This window comes from Chanodichthys erythropterus, chromosome 22 (assembly GCF_024489055.1).
Source record: "Chanodichthys erythropterus isolate Z2021 chromosome 22, ASM2448905v1, whole genome shotgun sequence".
NCBI lineage: Eukaryota > Metazoa > Chordata > Actinopteri > Cypriniformes > Xenocyprididae > Chanodichthys > Chanodichthys erythropterus.
The window spans coordinates 1,562,355-1,581,345 of NC_090242.1; the positions used below are offsets into that span (position 1 = coordinate 1,562,355).

Here is an 18,991-nt window from a genome sequence, read left to right on the forward strand (position 1 = left end):
CGGCGCGAGGACGCGCCTACCGGGAGGGGGAGGTACTGTTACAGATCCCTTGTTTCCCTGGACTCCATTTCCCAGAATCCTCCTGTTCTCCACACCTGCACTCACTTCCCTCGTCAGCTCCTCATCGTCACTCATCACCTGCACCTGGACTCTATTGTCAGCACTCCCCATATATTGCACTCACTCCCTTCACTCCTCGTCCGTTCTCTGTTTTGTTAAGATGTATGTTTGGTGTTCCCTGCTTTCTGTTGAATAAACGTATCATTCGTATTGTGGAAATCCGTATCAGCCTCATCTCTACCAGCATCCGTAACATTAGGTTGATTGTGATACTTTTTGCTATTGAAATGACTGGGAAAAAGTGTCCTAATCAACCTGTATATGTATATATATATATATAATGTGTGTGAGTGTAAAACCTACAGGTTTTCCTTTCTTACTGGCTAAATGTTTTGAGCCCAATATTTAATTAGATTGCTTTTTTTTTTACATTTCTCTCTGGTTTTGTTTGACAGTAGTACTCTTTATGGTTATTAGAAGAGCAGAAATTAAGATCACAAAATTAAAAATTTAAATAAATATGCACAGACTAAATTTTAATTGGTAAGATGAATCTAAACTCAGTAATTGTCCCAAAGTATATTGATTTACTGCATTACAATAGTCCATTTACAGTTACTATCATAAAAAAATACACATACTTGTAGGTTTAAACTTGTACATAAGGCACATTTAATGTCCAACATCAAATATTTTAGCGAAATGTATATTTTAGAATTATTGCTTCTATTGCATTCCATCTGTTTAGCGCGCATGCGCTCAGCAGCGCTCGTTCACTGTGAAGTTTAGCAGCAAAATGGAAATATTTGTATTACTTTCTAACATTTACAGATGGAGAATAAACTTGTGAAAGTAAGTTATGCACTGAGGAAAACACCATGGGCCCTATTTTAACGATCTAAACGCAAAGTGTAAAGCGCACGGCGCAGGTGCACTCAGGGCGTGTCCAAATCCACTTTTGCTATTTTAACGACGGAAAAACGGTCCGTGCGCCGGGGCGCATTTTTGAAATGGGTTGTCCCTATTCTCTTAATGAGTAATGGGCGTAACGTTCAATAAACCAATCAGAGTGTCATCTCCCATTCCCTTTAAGAGTGAGATGCGCTCGCGCCATGGCGGATTGCTATTTACATGGCGTACACGCGATGAGTCAGTTAATATATATATGTGTGTGTATTGGCACGATTGTTCAATTAATAAGCCAATTTCATTCATCATTATAAGTAGTAATAGGCTGAATTGAATTCTAATACACACAATGACTATTCATCATTACATTTTTATATTTATGTAGCCTACACAATAATATTCTTTTACACTGTAATCCTTTTGTTTTTAATATTTGGCATGTTTGTGTGATGCGCATTGTGTGTAATAAGCAAAGTCAACGCGCACTGTGGACGCGCCCAGAGGCACAATTTCTACCAACGCGCTCTAACCAAAAAATATTGCGCCATTGACTTTAGACTTTAGACCAGGTTTGAGTTGGTCTATGGCGCAGTCTATTTTCAGCTCCTTAAAATAGCAATGCGCCGGCAATGCGCCTGAACACACCTCTTTTTTAGACCAGCACGCCCATGGGCGCACTAACTGGCGCAAATGCATTTACTAATTTAAGGACGTGGCGCTGAACGGGAAAACGCGAATGGCGCCGGACGCAAACTAGCAAACACACTTGCGCTGCGCCTTGCGTCGCATTGCGCCGGGTGTATTATAGGGCCCCATGTCTCAAACGCATAAAATAGCACAAAATGTATGCCCTTTCCTGTGGTGGATCGATTTGATCCATGATCGACCTCTAGGGCTGCTTAAAAAAACCGTGCACGCGAAATTATCTTGACTATGTGAACCTGGATCGAATTAGCGGGACTGCGTGAACTTCAATTACCTTTTATGAAACCGTTTTAGCCCAAACTCATTTGTTAGGTTAACTCAAGTCAATTTTTGGAGTTTAATCCTCGCTTTTCTTAGCATCTTTTATGAAACAGCCCTCAGAATCAACTAGATCAGAAAATTAGATCAGAATCAACTATGAGCGTTATACAACTGTGAGGTATACTTTTTGTCTGCCTTCAACTCCATCTTGCGCACAGTTGAGCAAGCAAATGCCTTCAAAATATATGTAATTTACTGTGAGTGTGAATGGATACCCCATGTATTGGAACTTTGTTTTTGAGCATCAGAGGACTGTGCTGATGATGAAAATTATGTCATGCGGACAGTTCGCGAGCCGGACTGGAACACGAACAAAGTATACTTAAGGACTTTTTTTGTGTGGTCTGCATGAATGATGTTTAATGGAGTCGGTACCCATGAAGAACATTTGAAATCAGCTCACCTTTTTGATGTCATGCACACAGAGCAGCCCCCAGCCTCGAGACAGTGTCCTGAAGATCTCCACCTGGCAGTACTGCCGTTTGGTGAAGCACTGGTTCTGGCAGCGCTCCCCTGCGGGACAAACCTGTGGATGACATTCATACAGCAGCATGCGGTTGATGCACTCTGAATCCATACCGCAGGGGTTCTCGTCTGATGCTTTGCAGTTGCAGCGGGGAATCTCCGAAAGGTCTGCCGAGATGATCAGCACTTTGCCAATTGGTTTGTTCACCTATTGGATTGACCAAGATAAGACAGGTACCGTCATAATATAAAGCTAGCAATCAATCTCATAGCATGTCTTGTATGGTCATGTACCTTAATATGTTTGTATGGTGGAGGTTTCTTGTCATTGCGTCGGTCCTCTTGGAGCTGCCGTAGTTCTTTCTCGGCCTGCAGTTCTTTGAATCTTAGTGCAGCTTCTTCCAAAGCTAAACCACATTGAACATTCTGATTTCAGAAATTTTCATTTGATCACTGATTTCAGCTACACCAAGAACCATGTAATACAACTAAGTTTTTACGTGAGTAGTGTGTGCAGTTGTCACTTTCAAGATACTATGGTGTTGTGGATGGTTGCTAAGGCATTTCTATGAAGTCATTAAGGAGTTCCAAGTGTTTAGCATGTTTCTATGCAGTTGCTTATGTGGCTGCCCAAGTCAAATGACCCCACCTCTCTTTGATATTCAGGTCCCTTCTACAATGTAAGTCCATTGGACTGCATTAGGGATGCACAATATGTCTGTACCATATTGGCTATCAGCCCAAATTAGAGATTTTTATCATTTATAGGTATCGTATAATGTATAATATGTATATATGTGTTTTTGACTATAAAATTAAAGTCAGTGTGGGCCAGTTTTATTCTGGATACTATTGACTTTTGACAGTTGAAACATTCTTTAAAATATCTTTTTTTGTGTTTCACAGAAAATTCCACAGAAAAGTCAAACAGGTTTGGAATTACATTAGGTAGATTTCATTCTGATAATGACAGAATTTTTCATTTTTAGAGACTATTCCTTTAAAGTTAAGGTAATGTCTAGCTTGTTGGACTCTCTGGTTCTGACCAGTTCCCTGACCCTTCTTCTTCCGCTGGTTCCATCCAGTCTTCTAGCTCCCCCTCCTCCGCCAGTCCCGTCCAGTTAACAGCCTCTGCCCAGTTTTTTTCCTTCAGCTCAACTGGCTTCCTCCAGTTCCCTTCGCTGTCGTCCTTACTCCCACTGGCTCTACCTTGGTCTTCCAAGCCCCCAGCTCAACCGTGGTCGTTTGGCCCTCTGTACAAGTGAAATCACACTGCTTCTCCAGCCCTCCAACTTCACCTTGGTCTCCAGTCTCCCTGACTCTGCCACGTTCTTCTGTCTCCTTGGCTCCACCCTGGGCTGCACCACCTAAGGCTCCGCAATGGGCCTTCATTAAGTCTTTGTATTCATAGTTTCAGTTGTCCGTTCTCATCTTTTATGTTGGTTGTGCTTCCCAGCATTTCCAGTTGTTTAGAGTCTTTGTTTTGATTATTTAATTACCAGTTGCTCTTAGATCAACACCTTAACTTTCCCTTGCTTTACCAAACTATGACAACATTTCAATGTTGTGATGTCTAAATTCACTTTTTAGTATTGGATTTTGTAGCAAAATGATTTTGTTTTATTTTACATTTAATATTAATTTTAGCACACCTGAAAATGTTAATCTGATCGCAAAGAAAAGCGATAGGGCATTAGAAATAGCAGTGCCAAAAGCAAGCAGAAATAATTAGTTGCAGAAGATACCTTTCTTATACGTAGAGTCAACTCCCTTTCCCATTTTCTCTTTACTGTTGGCATCACCCTCCATGTAAGGGAAAACACGAGCTTGGTAAGTCCACAGGTAGTCGTTAGAACCAAAGAAAAGAACTGGGAACTCTCCAACATCATGTCTCATGCGGAGGATATTCTCAGGAATGTTTTTGGGATTGCTAACTTCCGCTGGCCACCATCTAACAGAGAGCAGAGCAAAAACTGTTGTGTACAAACCAGGAATAATACTGTACAAACCAGGAATAATAATGGTTGGTTTGTGCATGCTGACCTGTAGCGGCCCACTTTCACCCACACTACCTCCTTGTAGTGTGGTTTCTTTCCAGCACGACAGTCGTTGCAGTACCAACTGCCTTCTGGCATGTCGATGTTCAAACACTCTCTGTGAAATGCTGCAGGACATGACTCACAACACAGTAGACTACCTCCTGTAGAGGGAAGTGATACAGATACGGAGAGGAAATGTTTATGATAAGGTCATATAAAGTGAACTTGTAAGGGAAGTTCTCTTAAAGGGGTGGTTCATTGCGATTTCACTTTTTTAACTTTAGTTAGTGTGTAATGTTGCTGCTTGAGCATAAACAGTATCTGCAGAGTTACAGTGCTGAAAGTTCAATGCAGATGAGATATTGTCTTTTAAAGTTATGGCAGTTTAATGCCTACAATTACGACCGGTTTGGACTACAACAAGCTTCATCCCAGGTTGACGACATCATAAACCCTGCAATTAACATAAATCCTGCCCCCGGGAATACGCTACAAAGTGGACGAGGCCATGTCGCATGCATACAAGTCTTCTGTGTTTGAGCTTCCTAGGGATGCTGGACTTCCTGACAATTATAATGCTAATTTAGCTGTCTGTGCTGCACATTTTACGGAAGACAACTTCCAGAATCTACACAAGTTCAATGCTGGATTTGCACAAAGGCTATTACTGAAAGATGGAGCAGTTCCCACTTTAAAAGCAGAAGCTGCTGTTTATGGGCCCCAACCTGTAAGTATATTTTATTGTTTATAAAGTTATATAGTTTCTGGGATGTAAAGACCAGTTAGCTAAATTATATTTCAAACAACAAACGACAACAAACACCAACAAACTTCTATGTAATCACACCAGCGAACGTCTGTTGGTGTTTGTTGGTGTTTCTGTTGTCAGTGTACAGCATTGTTTCATTACAGCTTTTATGTTGTGTTTACCCACATGCTCGTTCATGTTACAAATAAACAATACCTTTACAAAAATGCTACTACTCAGTCATGTATTCAGCTACAGTAAAGCTTTAATCAGGATAACACTGTATATGGAAAGCTAACATAAACAGCAGTAACATTTACAAGTGACAGCATATCTAAACACTTTGACACAAATACAAACATCTGAGCCAATTGCGTATTTCTGAGGGAGGGGCTTTATAGAACCAGGAACTTAACAGAGCATTTTTAGGAGAAGGGAAAAAACGGTGTAGAATAAAGGTAAAATATATGAAAAATCTGAGTTAACCTTCTGAGCAGACGAAGCACCAGCTGACGTTGACATGCTCGTGGTTGCGGCAGCCTTTTCTTGGTGTGAAGTGATTGGGACACACTATGTTGCTGTCTGTGAGCGTGACACTCCCAGCAGGTACGCAGTAATCGTTGGCGTGATATGCCACAGGGCATCTGATACAGCAGGTTAGCTGGCCTGAGACACAAAATACAGAGAATTTCATAATAAAATTATGCACCCACATTTGAAATATGTGTGATTTAGACACTAACATGGTATGATATATCGTTACCATAACGGTTATCAAGTTTTTTTTTTAGTTTTTTTTTATCCATATCAGGCGATTTCATTAGTTTTAAAAGGGGTCCTATTATGCTTTTTCACTTTTAGTTAGTCTATAATGTTGCTGTTTGAGCCAAAAAAGATCTACAAGGTTACTGTCATGGATCTGCCAGGCTCTCACCCCAGCCAATCACAGTGCACACCCTCGCCAGAGTACTAATCACACACACCTGCACCTTATCTGCACGATCATCAGGACTGCTACATAACCACACACCTTGTCCACCATGATTGTCTGGTTTTGTTCATAAGTGGACTACTTACCTGTACTCCAGTGTTTGTTTACTCCAGTGTTTGTTTACTCCAGTGTTTGTTTACTCCAGTGTTTGTTTACTCCAGTGTTTGTTTACTCCAGTGTTTGTTTACTCCAGTGTTTGTTTACTCCAGTGTTTGTTTACTCCAGTGTTTGTTTACTCCAGTGTTTACCTCTAGGGATTACATCCAGCATCTTCCTCTCCCTTGTGTCTCCTGTGTTCTCCAGTCAACAACCTGCAAAAGACCATTACTACCATACTCACCAAACATGACAAGGTGTGTGCATCCATCCAGCCATCCGTTCAGCCATCCATGATCTCCTGCACCTGTAAGACAAGGAAAGTCTATATTACCAAGCCATTCTCATTCTGCAAAGTCTTTTTGAACTGCATACTCACCTGTATTCTGCAATCTACTCTGTGCTGTCAATAAAGCTCACAGTTAACTTCATTTCTTTGTGTCTGAGTCTGCATTCTGTAACAGAAGACTGGACCCTAAAGTAATTAACAGCATCATGAGCACCTCTGACCCATTCCAGGAGATTGTGGATTCCCTTTGGAGTGTTCAGCTGAGCGGCAGAGGAGGCTGATCCAGGGGCTCTGCCTATACTGCGGTGCTGGTGGGCATGTGATCTCATCATGCTCAGTCCACGATCAGTGGTGAGTTTTGTGCTTGTCTACATAGATGATATCTTCGTCTACTTGCGGAGCATGGCCAAACATTCCAAGCATGTTGTGGAGGTCCTGAAATGCCTGAAAGAATTCTATCTCTTCCTCAAAGCTGAGAAGTGCTCTTTCCATCAATCCTTAGTGCAATTCCTTGGATACAACATCAGCAAACATGGTATCCAAATGGACAAGAGGAAGTTGGAAGGCGTTAAGAACTGGCCCACGCCAACCACCATCAAAGAGCTTCCTAGGATTTGCAAATTTCTACCAACAGCTCATCCAAGATTACAGCTCCATTACTAGTCCATCAACCAATCTGCTGAAGAACAAGCCCAAGTCTCTGTCCTGGTCACCATCTGCCACCAAGCATTCAAAGAGGCCTTCACCAGCGCAGTGCTTCTTATCCATCTTGACCCCAACAAACCTTTCGTTGAAGGAAGTGAATGTATCCACCACCAGTGTAGTAATGGTTCTGTCTCAGCAGCAGGGGATTCCAGCCAAACACCATCAATGCGCCTTCTCCAAGAAGCTCACCCCGGCGTAGAGAAAGTACGACATTGGCAACCAGGAGCTCCTTGCCATCAAGTTAGCCATTCAGGAGTGGAGGCATTGGTTGGAGGGTGCACAACATCCTTTCACTGAGCTGACTGACCACAAGAGCCTTGAATATTTAAGAGAAGATTAAATCCTCGCCAGGCTGGTTGGGCTTTTTTTTTTTTTTTTTTTTTTTTATAAATCCAATTTAACTTCTCCATTTCTTATTTTTCAGGTACCAAGAATGTGAAAGCTGATGCTCTTTCTCATCTGCATGCTCCAGAAGAGGTCCACTAAGAACCTGAACCCATCCTGCCCACTAGCCTGATTGTGAGTCCCATCCAGTGGTCCCCAGAGCCAGCCACCTCCACCAATGCCTCCACAGCTACTCCACTGGGTTGTCCACCTGAGCTTCAGTATCTCTGGGCACTGGCCACTCAGGGGCCAATAACACCTCTCACTGCTAAGAGACCGCTTCTGGTGGCCCAACATGGCCAGGGATGTGAGAAGGTTTGTTCGAGGTTGCTCTGACTGAACCATCTCAATGAGTACTCGCCATCTACCAACTGGCAAACTCCATCTGCTTTCCATTCCTAATCGCCTATGGTCACACCTAGTAATGGACATCATCATGGACTTGCCTCCCTCTGATGGTAACATTCAGTCTGGTTGTCAATGCTCAATTTTCAAAGTCTGCTTCCTCTCAAGGGACTCACTATGGCTATTGAAACTGCTGAACTCCACTTCAATCATGTCTTCATATAATTTGGATTTCCAGAAGCTATTGTGTTGGATCATGGGCCCCAATTCATTTCCAATATATGGAATGCCTTTTTTACCACCCTAGTTGTGACCATAAATCTCTCCTCAGTTTACGATCCCTAGTCAAATGTGCAGATCGAGAGAAAGATCCAGAAGATTGGACGCATCCTACGAACCTTCTGCCATGGCTCCTAGAACTCTTGGAACCAGTTCCTGGGCTGGGCAGAGTATGCACATAACTCCCTCCGTCAGCCTGCCACTGGACTTATGCCCTTCCAGCGCATACTCTGTTTCCAGCCAACGTTGTTCCCATGGTCTGGAGAACCATCTGATGTCCCATCTGTCAACCACTGGTTCAGAGAGAGCGAGAGGGTCTTGAACGCAGCTCACCATAAGCTTCAGTGGGAAGTGCACCGCCAAATGGATCAGCAGACCTCCAGTGGACTGAAGCTCTAACTTACCAGCCTGGTCAGAAGGTTTGGCTTTTAACCCAAGATATCAGGATGCGCTTGCCTTGCAAGAAGCTCAGTCCCAGATACAGTGGCCCCTTCACCGTCACCCAGCAGATCAACCCTGTCACGTATCAACTTCAGCTTCCTTCACAGTACAGGATTCACTCTTCTTTCCATGTCTCACTCCTCAAGCCTTATCACTCTCCTGGTTGGACTCCTGGTGCCATGGTGGTCTTTAAGAGTACAGGACAACTGGGAAGGATATGGACCAGAAGAACGCTCATGGGTCCCCAGAGATGACATCCTTGATCCCACACTGCTTGCTACCATCCATGCTTCTCACCCAGATCATCATGCTCCCCGTGGAAGAGGCTAACGGGGTTGGGGTACTATCATGAATATGTCAGGCTCTCATCCCAGCCAATCACAGCACACACCCTCACCAGAGTAATAAATCACACACCTGCACCTCATCTGCACGATCATCAGGACTGCTACATAAGCACACACCTCGTCTACCATCATTGTTCGGTCTAGTTCATACTAAGTGAACTACTTACCTTTTCTCCAGTGATTACCTCCAGCGTCTTTGCATGCGTCAACTGCATACTCCCCCGTATCCTCCAATCTGCTCTGTGCTGTCAATAAAGCTATTAACTGCATTTCTCTGAGTCTGCATTCCATAAGTTACAAAGCTCAAAGTCCACTCTAAAGAGAGATGATATTTTATTTAACAGAATCCACTTTTCAAGAACTACAACAAACTGCTCATTTGGACTACAATGTGTTTTTTCCAGATCTTGTGAAGTCACAGTGTTACTCATTTAATCTCTGCCCACGGAATTCACAAAAAAGGGGGCGAGGCCTGGTTGAAGAGTGTTGAAGATGAAGAGTGTTGTTGCTGTTTTTTCCACCCTGGAAAAAGTTTGTCCAAAGGCGGAAATTAAATTAAAAAATTTATTTATTTTGAACACTGTTTCTGAACATTATAACCCCAACATCTGATTGTGCGGTGCACATTTTATGGAGGACAGATTCCAGAACCTAAGAGTACAATGAAAGCAGCGCACAAAAGCTTCTCCTGAATGACATAGCATTCCCATTTTGTCAGGACAATCTGTTTATGGATCACAACTTGTAAGTATGGCTTATTATTTATAGTTGTGTTTTCTATTAAAGTGCCCCTATTATGGCATTTGAAAGGTTCCTATTTTTGTTTTGGAAGTCCCCAATAACAGGTTTAAAAGCATGCAAAGTCAAAAAACACTTTGTCTTATAATTTGCATTTATTTTTACCTTGTTTGCTCAACGATTCATTTTGCCGAACCCCTCGTTTGCGTGATGCTAATCTGCGGTGATTGGTCAGATGACTTCTGCTGGTTAACAAAGTATAGTGTATATAGCAGAGGTGGGACAAAGTCATTGTTATGCAAGTCACAAGTAAGTCTCAAGTCTTTGCCCTCGAGTCCCGAGTCAAGTCGAGTCAAAGATGAGGCAAGTCCCGAGTCGAGTCAAAAGTCAAAGCCAACAAGTCTCAAGTCGAGTCCAAAGTCCTACCATTTTAGTCATTTCGAGTCATTTCAAGTCCTCTTACCACAGAAATAAAATGTATACAAATCATGTATATCTGTAAGATTTGTATTTATTTAAACCTCTTTTTATACAATGACATTAATCAAATACAGTAAAAAAACAGAAAATTGAAATTTTCACAAAAAATAGGGGTGTTAGGGGGGCCATGGCAAGTTGGCATGAAAAGTACAGCAAAACAAAATAACTGAATGAATTAAATAAATAAAGTAAACCAAATTAAACCAAAAATAAGCTAAACAATATTCCCATTAGTTAATATTATTATTCAAACTAAGTAAAAACGATTGAGCCTATTTTGCTGACGTTTTGCACTGGGTGGGGGCGAGGCCAACTTCACGCAGTGATTGACAGGGCGGGACGGGCACATGATCGGCTCAGAATGCATTTTCAAATTGCACATTGAATTTTGCTACATTCATTGCGGGACACTTAATGGAAATGCAATCGCAAGTGTCTTACCTGTGACTGTGAGTGTAAATGCAATTAAGAAAAAAAAAACATTTAAATTACAATTTTGCTACAGTTTTTGCTTGAACGTGTTAATAATTTCTGTAATACATTTTAATTTTGCAACTTATAAAGCATTAAAATTATTATTCAATTTACATATTAAAACTAGTGTATGAAATGGCAAATGTAAATGATATAATTGAATGTATGGGAAAATTTAAATACATAAATGCATTGCCATTTTGCATATTACATTTCAAATTGAATATTACACATAAGCTTCCATACAGTTCAGCTTAGTTGTGATTAACCAAAATTACATAAACGACCTCAATGAGGCAGCACACCAGCAACTCTGAAACTGAATAATTGAAAGAGTAAAATTGGAAGGCCTGTTTTTGTCAAATTGCAACTCGTTTTTTGTCGACTACCTTATAATTTTTATATTTGTGACTAGCAGGGCAGGCGAGAGCCGTGAGGGAACTGTGCGAGGCCGGTGACGCGAGTGATAATGAGCATCACCTGCGAGGCGCGCCGGCCTCGAGTCTCTCACGGAGGAGCTCCAGGGGCATAAAAGGAGGAGCGACGTCAGTGAAGGACGAGAGAGGACCAGGCCTGGACTTTATTTTATGTTTTATTATGTTTGTGTGGCCGGCAGACGTCCGCGAGGGTCTGCCGGCATTACTTTCGTTTTGTATTTGTTTATTTTGGTATTAAACTTTTGTTGAACGTTCGCCGGTTGCCGCCTCCTCCTTCCCACATTTACGAACTACGTTACAATAGCCAAACGAAACTATCTTTGCTATAATTTTGCCAACTGGCGCGTTGTTGCTTGTTGCGCTTCAGTGGTTGTCTTGCCTGCTTAGATGCTGTCGAATCAAACCAACAGTTGTGGCAGCGCGCGTGCTCTCTGCATGCATACAGGTGGTGCAAATTTTTTTTCACAGATGCAGATACACTGAGAGCGGCGCGGCCGTTTAAATTTTTTTTTCCCAGGTTTTCATGGGAAGTAGCAAGTCTGCTCAAGTCAAAAGGCGCAAGGCCAAGTGAAGTCACGAGTCATTGATGTTAAAGTCCAAGTCGAGTTGCAAGTCTTTGTACATTTTGTCGAGTCGAGTCTGAAGTCATCAAATTCATGACTCGAGTATGACTCAGGTCCAAGTCACATGACTCGAGTCCACACCTCTGGTATATAGTGCTTGCATCGCTTGCATTGTATTATAATAATGATGGTGCTCCGATCTGTTCTAAAAATAAAGAAGGAAATAAGTTGTTTGTGTTTATGTAAGCGAATCTAGCCCACAACTCGGTGGTAAACACACAAGCAGTTGTGGTACATGTGTTAGCCCAACACAGAAACATATTGATAAAGCACTGCAGTTGTACACCAACGTATTGCTCTATTCTTTATCATAACTCCAAGTAATAACAACAACAAACATTTGACACATTTCTAGACATTTGCGAGCAAACACATATTGCAGTTAGCTGGTTAGCTGGAGACCTACAAGCTGCGTGGAACGTAAACAACACACACAACTAAATATTTATTGTACATGCTACAGAGAATTGTTGTGAGGTGATTCTAGCTTTGAATTTGGACAGAGGGACATCACTGACATGTTCGGACTGAACCGTGTAAAAGGGTTTCAGTCCAGTAATGTACTTAGGCCATTGCTGCTGTTGTGATGTCACAACGAAACTGCTTGAGATTCGTTTTACAAACAACTTGTTTAATTGACTCAGAGTCGACTCTTACATTTGAGAGACAATAACTTAATATATGGTGCACTTTCAAATTTAAAACTTTGCAGGATGTTTTAATTCACTTAAAGCTATGTTACACACTACATGAAAGGTAATTTTCAAAAATCCATAATAGGGGCACTTTAGTCATTGCTGAAATGAAGAGGTTTGAAGTTTGGCTAATTTAGATTTGTGCGAAACGCAGCAGGCAGTCGGTAAGATCTGTGTGAGTTGACTCTTAGTTGAAGAGACGCCAAGCAGGGTCTAAGTTCTCACTCTGTTTACTGAAGAGCTGATTGAGTATACATGTGTGGTTATAGAGAAAGAGAAATAAACTTATTAAAATATACATAAATAAATGTATTCCACAAACATAAACATCCATTTAAATGATTAAACAGTATTCAGTCTGTATACAAGAATGATAGACCTATTAATAAATTATTATTGGACAATTATGAGTAACTATTCTCAACATCGCCACAAGAGAGCGATAGTAGCACGTAAATGCCATTCAACTGGGCATGCCATACACATGTGATATGGTGTGACTGGGTTAAGGTGGGCCACATCTGAGAAGGTATACCCAAGGAGCTTTGAGTTGAGAATACCTTCAACCTCGACCAAGACTGTTCTCAACATTTCCTCAGTGACAGTCTGGCCCCCGATGGTCACTCTAAGGGTTGTATTGATCGAGCGGATCTCCCTCTCCCAGCAGCCACCAAAGTGAAGGGCACTTGGAGGATTGTAGACGAACTTGATCTGCTGGCTGACTCTGATCTTGGAGGGCGGCAAAGGAGTCAATCAGTTAACGTTCTCCTCCCTTAAAGTTAGTGCCTTGGTCACACAATAGCTCATACGGTTTCCCTCGTTGGGCAATGAACCGTTATAGGGCCATCAGGAATGAGTCACAGTCGAAACTGAATGTACAGCATCTGTATCTAGTACTTCACAGTGGCGTAGATGTCCTCCTACTTGAATCAGTCCAGTGTCAAGCTCAGGGGAGAGTGTGGCCAGTCTGCTTGTGGCTGACACTTCAGAAGCCTCAGCTCGATGGGAAAAGATTCGGCTTGAGCTTGACAGAAGACTGCTTGCGGGGGGCAACACCGGATCTGGCAGCAATAAAGGTGATTTCTACTTGCCCCTTGCTGTCCTCTGTCTGCAGGTAAGCCACTGACCCATATGCCTGCTCCGACACATCACAGAACACATGTCCACAGGAAGGGTGATCCATCTGTGAGCTGAAGTAACACCTGGGTTGAGATATCTCCTCTAGTCCACTCAACTCATTCTCCCAATCAAAAACCACAAGGTAAGCAATGCCCCAGGCAACTGGGTTATCCCAGTTGTGCCTCTTGTCCCACAGACACTGTACCAGTATCTTGGCTCTGGTAGTATAAGGGATGATATAACCGAGGGGGTCATGTTGGCTTGCTAGAACATGGTAAATGTGATCTGCATCGCCACGGGGGAACAGCGTCTGCTCTGTGCTTATAATGTAGGGTGTCGGACTGACAGTGCCAGTGCTGTCCGAACATAGACTCATGGTCCTTTTGACCTTGACGGAGCTAGAGTTTACAGGTACTGGATCTGGACTCAGAGGGGAGGGGAGTAATCGCTGATCGCTGAATCACTCAAAGCCTCTGGAGTCTAGGAGTGAAGGGAGTCGATCAACTAGTTCTCGGGCCTCTTGGGGGGAGTAAAGACGGTGCAGACAATTATCGACTTGGTCTCCAGGCTCAGAGCAGTGGTTCTGAAGCGGAGCAGAAGCACTAGTAGTGATTGGATCTCATCACTATCTTGTTGCTGCAGAAGGGAATCACATCCATCTGCCAGTCTCTCAATGTGAGCAAACAGGTCTACATTGGGATGAATAGATGTGAAGAGGCATTGGTGAGCACTGAACCCATGTTTAATCTCATTTGTGGGGCCCTGAAGAGTCCATCCCAGATGGGTCTTAAGTGCTGCAGGTCCACCTGGTGGGCCTAACAGGACAGGTTCAGGCATCCCCATTTGTAATGATTACTTTACTCTGTGGCTGCTGACAGAAAGGTCCACATACAAGATGTCTTCTGTGGTACTCACAAGGCAGGAGTTCTCTTTGGGCTCATACTCAGCACTGGTATTCACAACTTGCTCATTCAGGTCATGCAATATAAGGAGGTGGTTCCTATAGCAAGTCTTTCACAGGGCCTTCAGGGTGCATCTGGAAGCATGATGATTGTGACCGCATCTCCAACAACGGTTATTCTTGCAAATCCAGGCCACTTTCTTTTCCTTATTCAGTTCTTTAAAGTTGAGACATCCATTATGAAAATGACTGGCACTGTCACAGTAAAGGCAGTAAGCACGTGACTTCTCTCTGTACCTGTTGGAGCTAGGTCTGGACTCTGGAGCTGGCGCTCTGCATTCACTGTCTGCAGCAGGTTTCTCGTTACCCAGCAGGATGCTTGTGGATCTTGGTTGATGAGTCTGGACCACAAGTATCATCCTGAACCTGGAGCTTGTACGCTAACCAGACCACAAAGTCAAGAAGAATAGGAACTGTTAAGACTGATTTATACTTCTGCATTGGACCTACGCCGGAACCTCTGCGCTGTAGGCTATGTGTCTGGTTTTTTTTATACTTCTGCATTTTGGTCCACGTCGACATGCATGCAGGCCACTAGGAGGCAGTGTCCACGGTCATGTTGAGTATCAAGGCAAAAGTCGAAGAAGAAGCAGCTTGTCATGTACGTTGTCAGAGAAGCTTACAAATAGAAGCGGCAAAGAGGTAACAACTTTTGTTGCAGTATGACTGCATGTGTCCTCTGAAACAGAGCATTTCTTCATTCCTATGGAAGTTGACACTCACTCTTCTCCGATTTCTCCGCGCCAGTTTTTTGACCTGAGGGAGGGGTTCTAGCAGACCAATCACAGTGCTTGAGGTCCACATAGAATTGACACGTTACATTTTTGAAAGGTGCACATCAGGCTACGTCGTAGGCTACGCGTGGTACACACAGCCTATGCCGTAGCTACGCCATAGCTACGGCGTACACTCCACGCTGAAGTATAAATCAGCCTTTATTCTGGATGGGTGGGCATACCTCTTGAAACTGGTCTTAAGCTCGTGAGGAAGTTTGCCTGGCAGCCTGGACACAAGTGAACCACATTCCAACTTTGCCGCCACTTCTGACCCCAACTGCTCTAGCATACTCACTAATCAGCTTGAATGTTAGAGTTGACTCTTAGTTGAAGAGACACACCAAGCAGGGTCTAAGTTCTCACTCTGTTTACCGAAGAGCTGACTGAGTATACTTGTGTGGTTCTGTAGACAAGAGAAATAAACTTATTAATATATGTATACATACATACATACATACATACATGTATTCCACAAACATAAACATCCATTTAAATGATTAAACTGTATTCAGTCTGTATACAAGAATGATAGGCCTATTAATAAAGTATTATTGGACAATTCTGAGTAACTAGTAACTAGTTACATTGTCACGAGAGTGCTAGTAGCACGTAAATGCCATTCAATTGGGCATGCGATAAAGTGTGCACTACATAACATCTAACATCAAATGGCACATAGAAAAAAACTCCGAAATACACTGAACAGAACTAGCTAATCGGCTACTGTTTAGGCTGGAAATTAAACTAAGCATTTCTCAGCAAAAACAGGAAATATATAGACAATATTCACTTACTTGATATGTACGCACAAAGCAACTCAATATAGTCTTAAAAGGAATAGTAATAGATCGATGGATGAACTATAATGAAGCTGACAAACTTTACACCCTCTAACATGCGCTGCATCTTCTCTCTATTTCCAACACGGTTCCGCTTCAGCACAGGTGACGCTATGGTAATATTGCATGCTGTGATTGGTCAGGATTATCCGGGACATTTATGCTGCCTTCACGTGCTATCGGAAATTTGAAAATTTCCACTTTTGAAGTTGTGATTATGAGCTCATCACTTTCAAGTTTAAAAATGGGTGGGTGTTCATGTGCAATTTTTACATAGGAAAATTGTATTTATGATAATTCCGAGAGCATGTGAAGGTGGCATTAAAGCATCCGGGCCTTTTGTATAATTCCAATTATAAGTTTTATGTAGTTGCTATGATATAAACAAAGGGCAAAGCTTTGATTCTGCTTGCCTGCTAACTAACATTACAGTATTGATGTAGTGTTTATTGTAGCTTTTGTAAGCTCTCGCTTTTCTAAGACTGTTCACCCACCCCTTAGGAAAATTATCCTTGATTTTGTGATCGATTTCTATTTGTATTACCATAGTTTTCAGACAAATCTGATTAAATGGTGGATAACATCATATGTATAATCTCTAAGAAAATTACAAAAAAACAACAAAAAAAAAATCAAACATACCACTCTGAAAGTAATCGCTGATCGCTGAATCACTCAAAGCCTCTGGAGTCTAGGAGTGAAGGGAGTCGATCAACTAGTTCTCGGGCCTCTTGGGGGGAGTAAAGACGGTGCAGACAATTATCGACTTGGTCTCCAGGCTCAGAGCAGTGGTTCTGAAGCGGAGCAGAACCACTAGTAGTGATTGGATCTCATCACTATCTTGTTGCTGCAGAAGGTAATCACATCCATCTGCCAGTCTCTCAATGTGAGCAAACAGGTCTACATTGGGATGAATAGATGTGAAGAGGCATTGGTGAGCACTGAACCCATGTTTAATCTCATTCGTGGGGCCCTGAAGAGTCCATCCCAGATGGGTCTTAAGTGCTGCAGGTCCACCTGGTGGGCCTAACAGGACAGGTTCAACATGCGTGATAAGACGCGGGTGGTCTGAACCAATCAACAGCACAAGTTGCACTTTATCCATCTGCTGCAGTGGGAGACCAGCTAGGTGTCGATACGGTATGTTCTGAAACATCCTGTGAAATCCATGCTTGCAAAGTCCGTGCTTGAAATCCGGTCTGCTAATCCTCTTGTTCGTTAACATTGTCAGGGTCTGAATCGGTCTCAAATTGGTTTGAAATTGAAGCCATCCTTAATTATTTACACCAGAGCAAAACTCACTGTTATGAAGGGGTGTGAGTTTTCCCGAACAAGCGCCAATCACAACACACAGGGTCAGCTAAACAATCACAGCACATTTTATATTTCAGAAGGAGGGGCTTCATCGAAACAAACTAAAAAGCGTGTTCAAGCCGGACTGTGGAAAGCGTAGCTGTAATAATGTAAAATATGTGAAAAATAATGTGTTTTTTGAACAAACAGGCATAAAAACATATTCTAATACAGCCCAAAAACAAAATCAAGACTTCGTAAAAGGGCATAATAGGACCCCTTTAAATTTAGATTACCTTTGCACTAGATTACCTTTGAATCTTTAAAAACACCTAAATGTAATATTTAGCAAATCTCAAAATGAAAATCAATTTATCATACTGTACATTATAATGTTGTGATGCACAAAATCACCAAATTCATTTTGGTGATTTTATTTTTTTTTAGATTTTATTTTTAAGTGTTTAATTTTAAAATTATTTAGGCAAAGTAGCATAGAATATTCATATCAGCCATTTATTGGTTATCAGCCACAACATTAAATAATCATGGGCTTATCTGTATTGACCAGAATTATAGTATCGGTCTATACCTACACTCTAAAAAATGCTGGGTTGTTTCAACCCAAATTTGGGTCAAATATGGACAAACCCAACCGTTGGGTTAAAAAATGCATTTAAAAATTTAACCCAATGGTTGGGTTTGTCTATTTTTGACCCAAACTTGGGTTGAAACAACCCAGCATTTTTTAGAGTGTTGTTTGCAAGATGACATCTTAAAGCTAATTTGCACTGCTTCAACAAACACAGCATCCAAAGATTGCTGCCATTATGATGAGGTAACTCACCTAATTAAAAATAACAACTTTATGGACCCACACTTTATGGACTGAATCTAACATATAAACAAATATTGCTGTTCCCAGGTGGAATTGTTGGTGTTTTTTTAGGGCAGTGACGACAAGCCTTCATTATGTAGAATCACCTGATCTAGCACCTAACTGCTCTAAGCACAACAAACCTTTAGATATGGATGGATTGGTAGGGTTTGTGATGAAACACGACAGGCAGACATGTAGAGGGCAACGAAAGGCCCGGTTCAGAGGTACAGTGGGTGCATGGCTGGCAGCGCACTCCCCATGGTAGAACTTCCCACATCCAGGAAGCATACAGCGCCTGACGTCCTCACCCAAGCTCTTACAAGCAAAGCATGAGTGTAAACCTATTCAAATATTCACAAAACCTGCTGTCAAAAGCTGTAAAATTACTTTAAGACAAAATTTTGTGAATTATGGAGCAGGCACTCACCAGACGTGCACTCCTGACATAAAAATTTTCCTGTGGGAAGCTCGTTCAGACCAGTGCATTGTGGGTGGAATGCCCCACAGCATTGCCCTTCACACAGAAGGAGATCTCCCTGTTTCTCACACGCC

The 18,991-nt window shown here is 42.2% G+C and overlaps 1 protein-coding gene across 1 annotated transcript in view; it reads right to left on the reverse strand.

Moving 5' to 3' along the window:
• The window catches only part of nsd1b (nuclear receptor binding SET domain protein 1b), a 41,080-nt gene that overhangs the window by 8,245 nt on the left and 13,844 nt on the right, over positions 1-18,991 (reverse strand). The window contains exons 13-19 of the mRNA XM_067375037.1: positions 18,867-18,990; positions 18,580-18,780; positions 5,734-5,913; positions 4,504-4,660; positions 4,206-4,411; positions 2,755-2,867; positions 2,399-2,668 (exon numbers count right to left, since the gene is read on the reverse strand). Coding sequence (XP_067231138.1) covers positions 2,399-2,668; positions 2,755-2,867; positions 4,206-4,411; positions 4,504-4,660; positions 5,734-5,913; positions 18,580-18,780; positions 18,867-18,990 — 1,251 coding nt within the window. The remainder of the gene's footprint in view (positions 1-2,398; positions 2,669-2,754; positions 2,868-4,205; positions 4,412-4,503; positions 4,661-5,733; positions 5,914-18,579; positions 18,781-18,866; position 18,991) is intronic.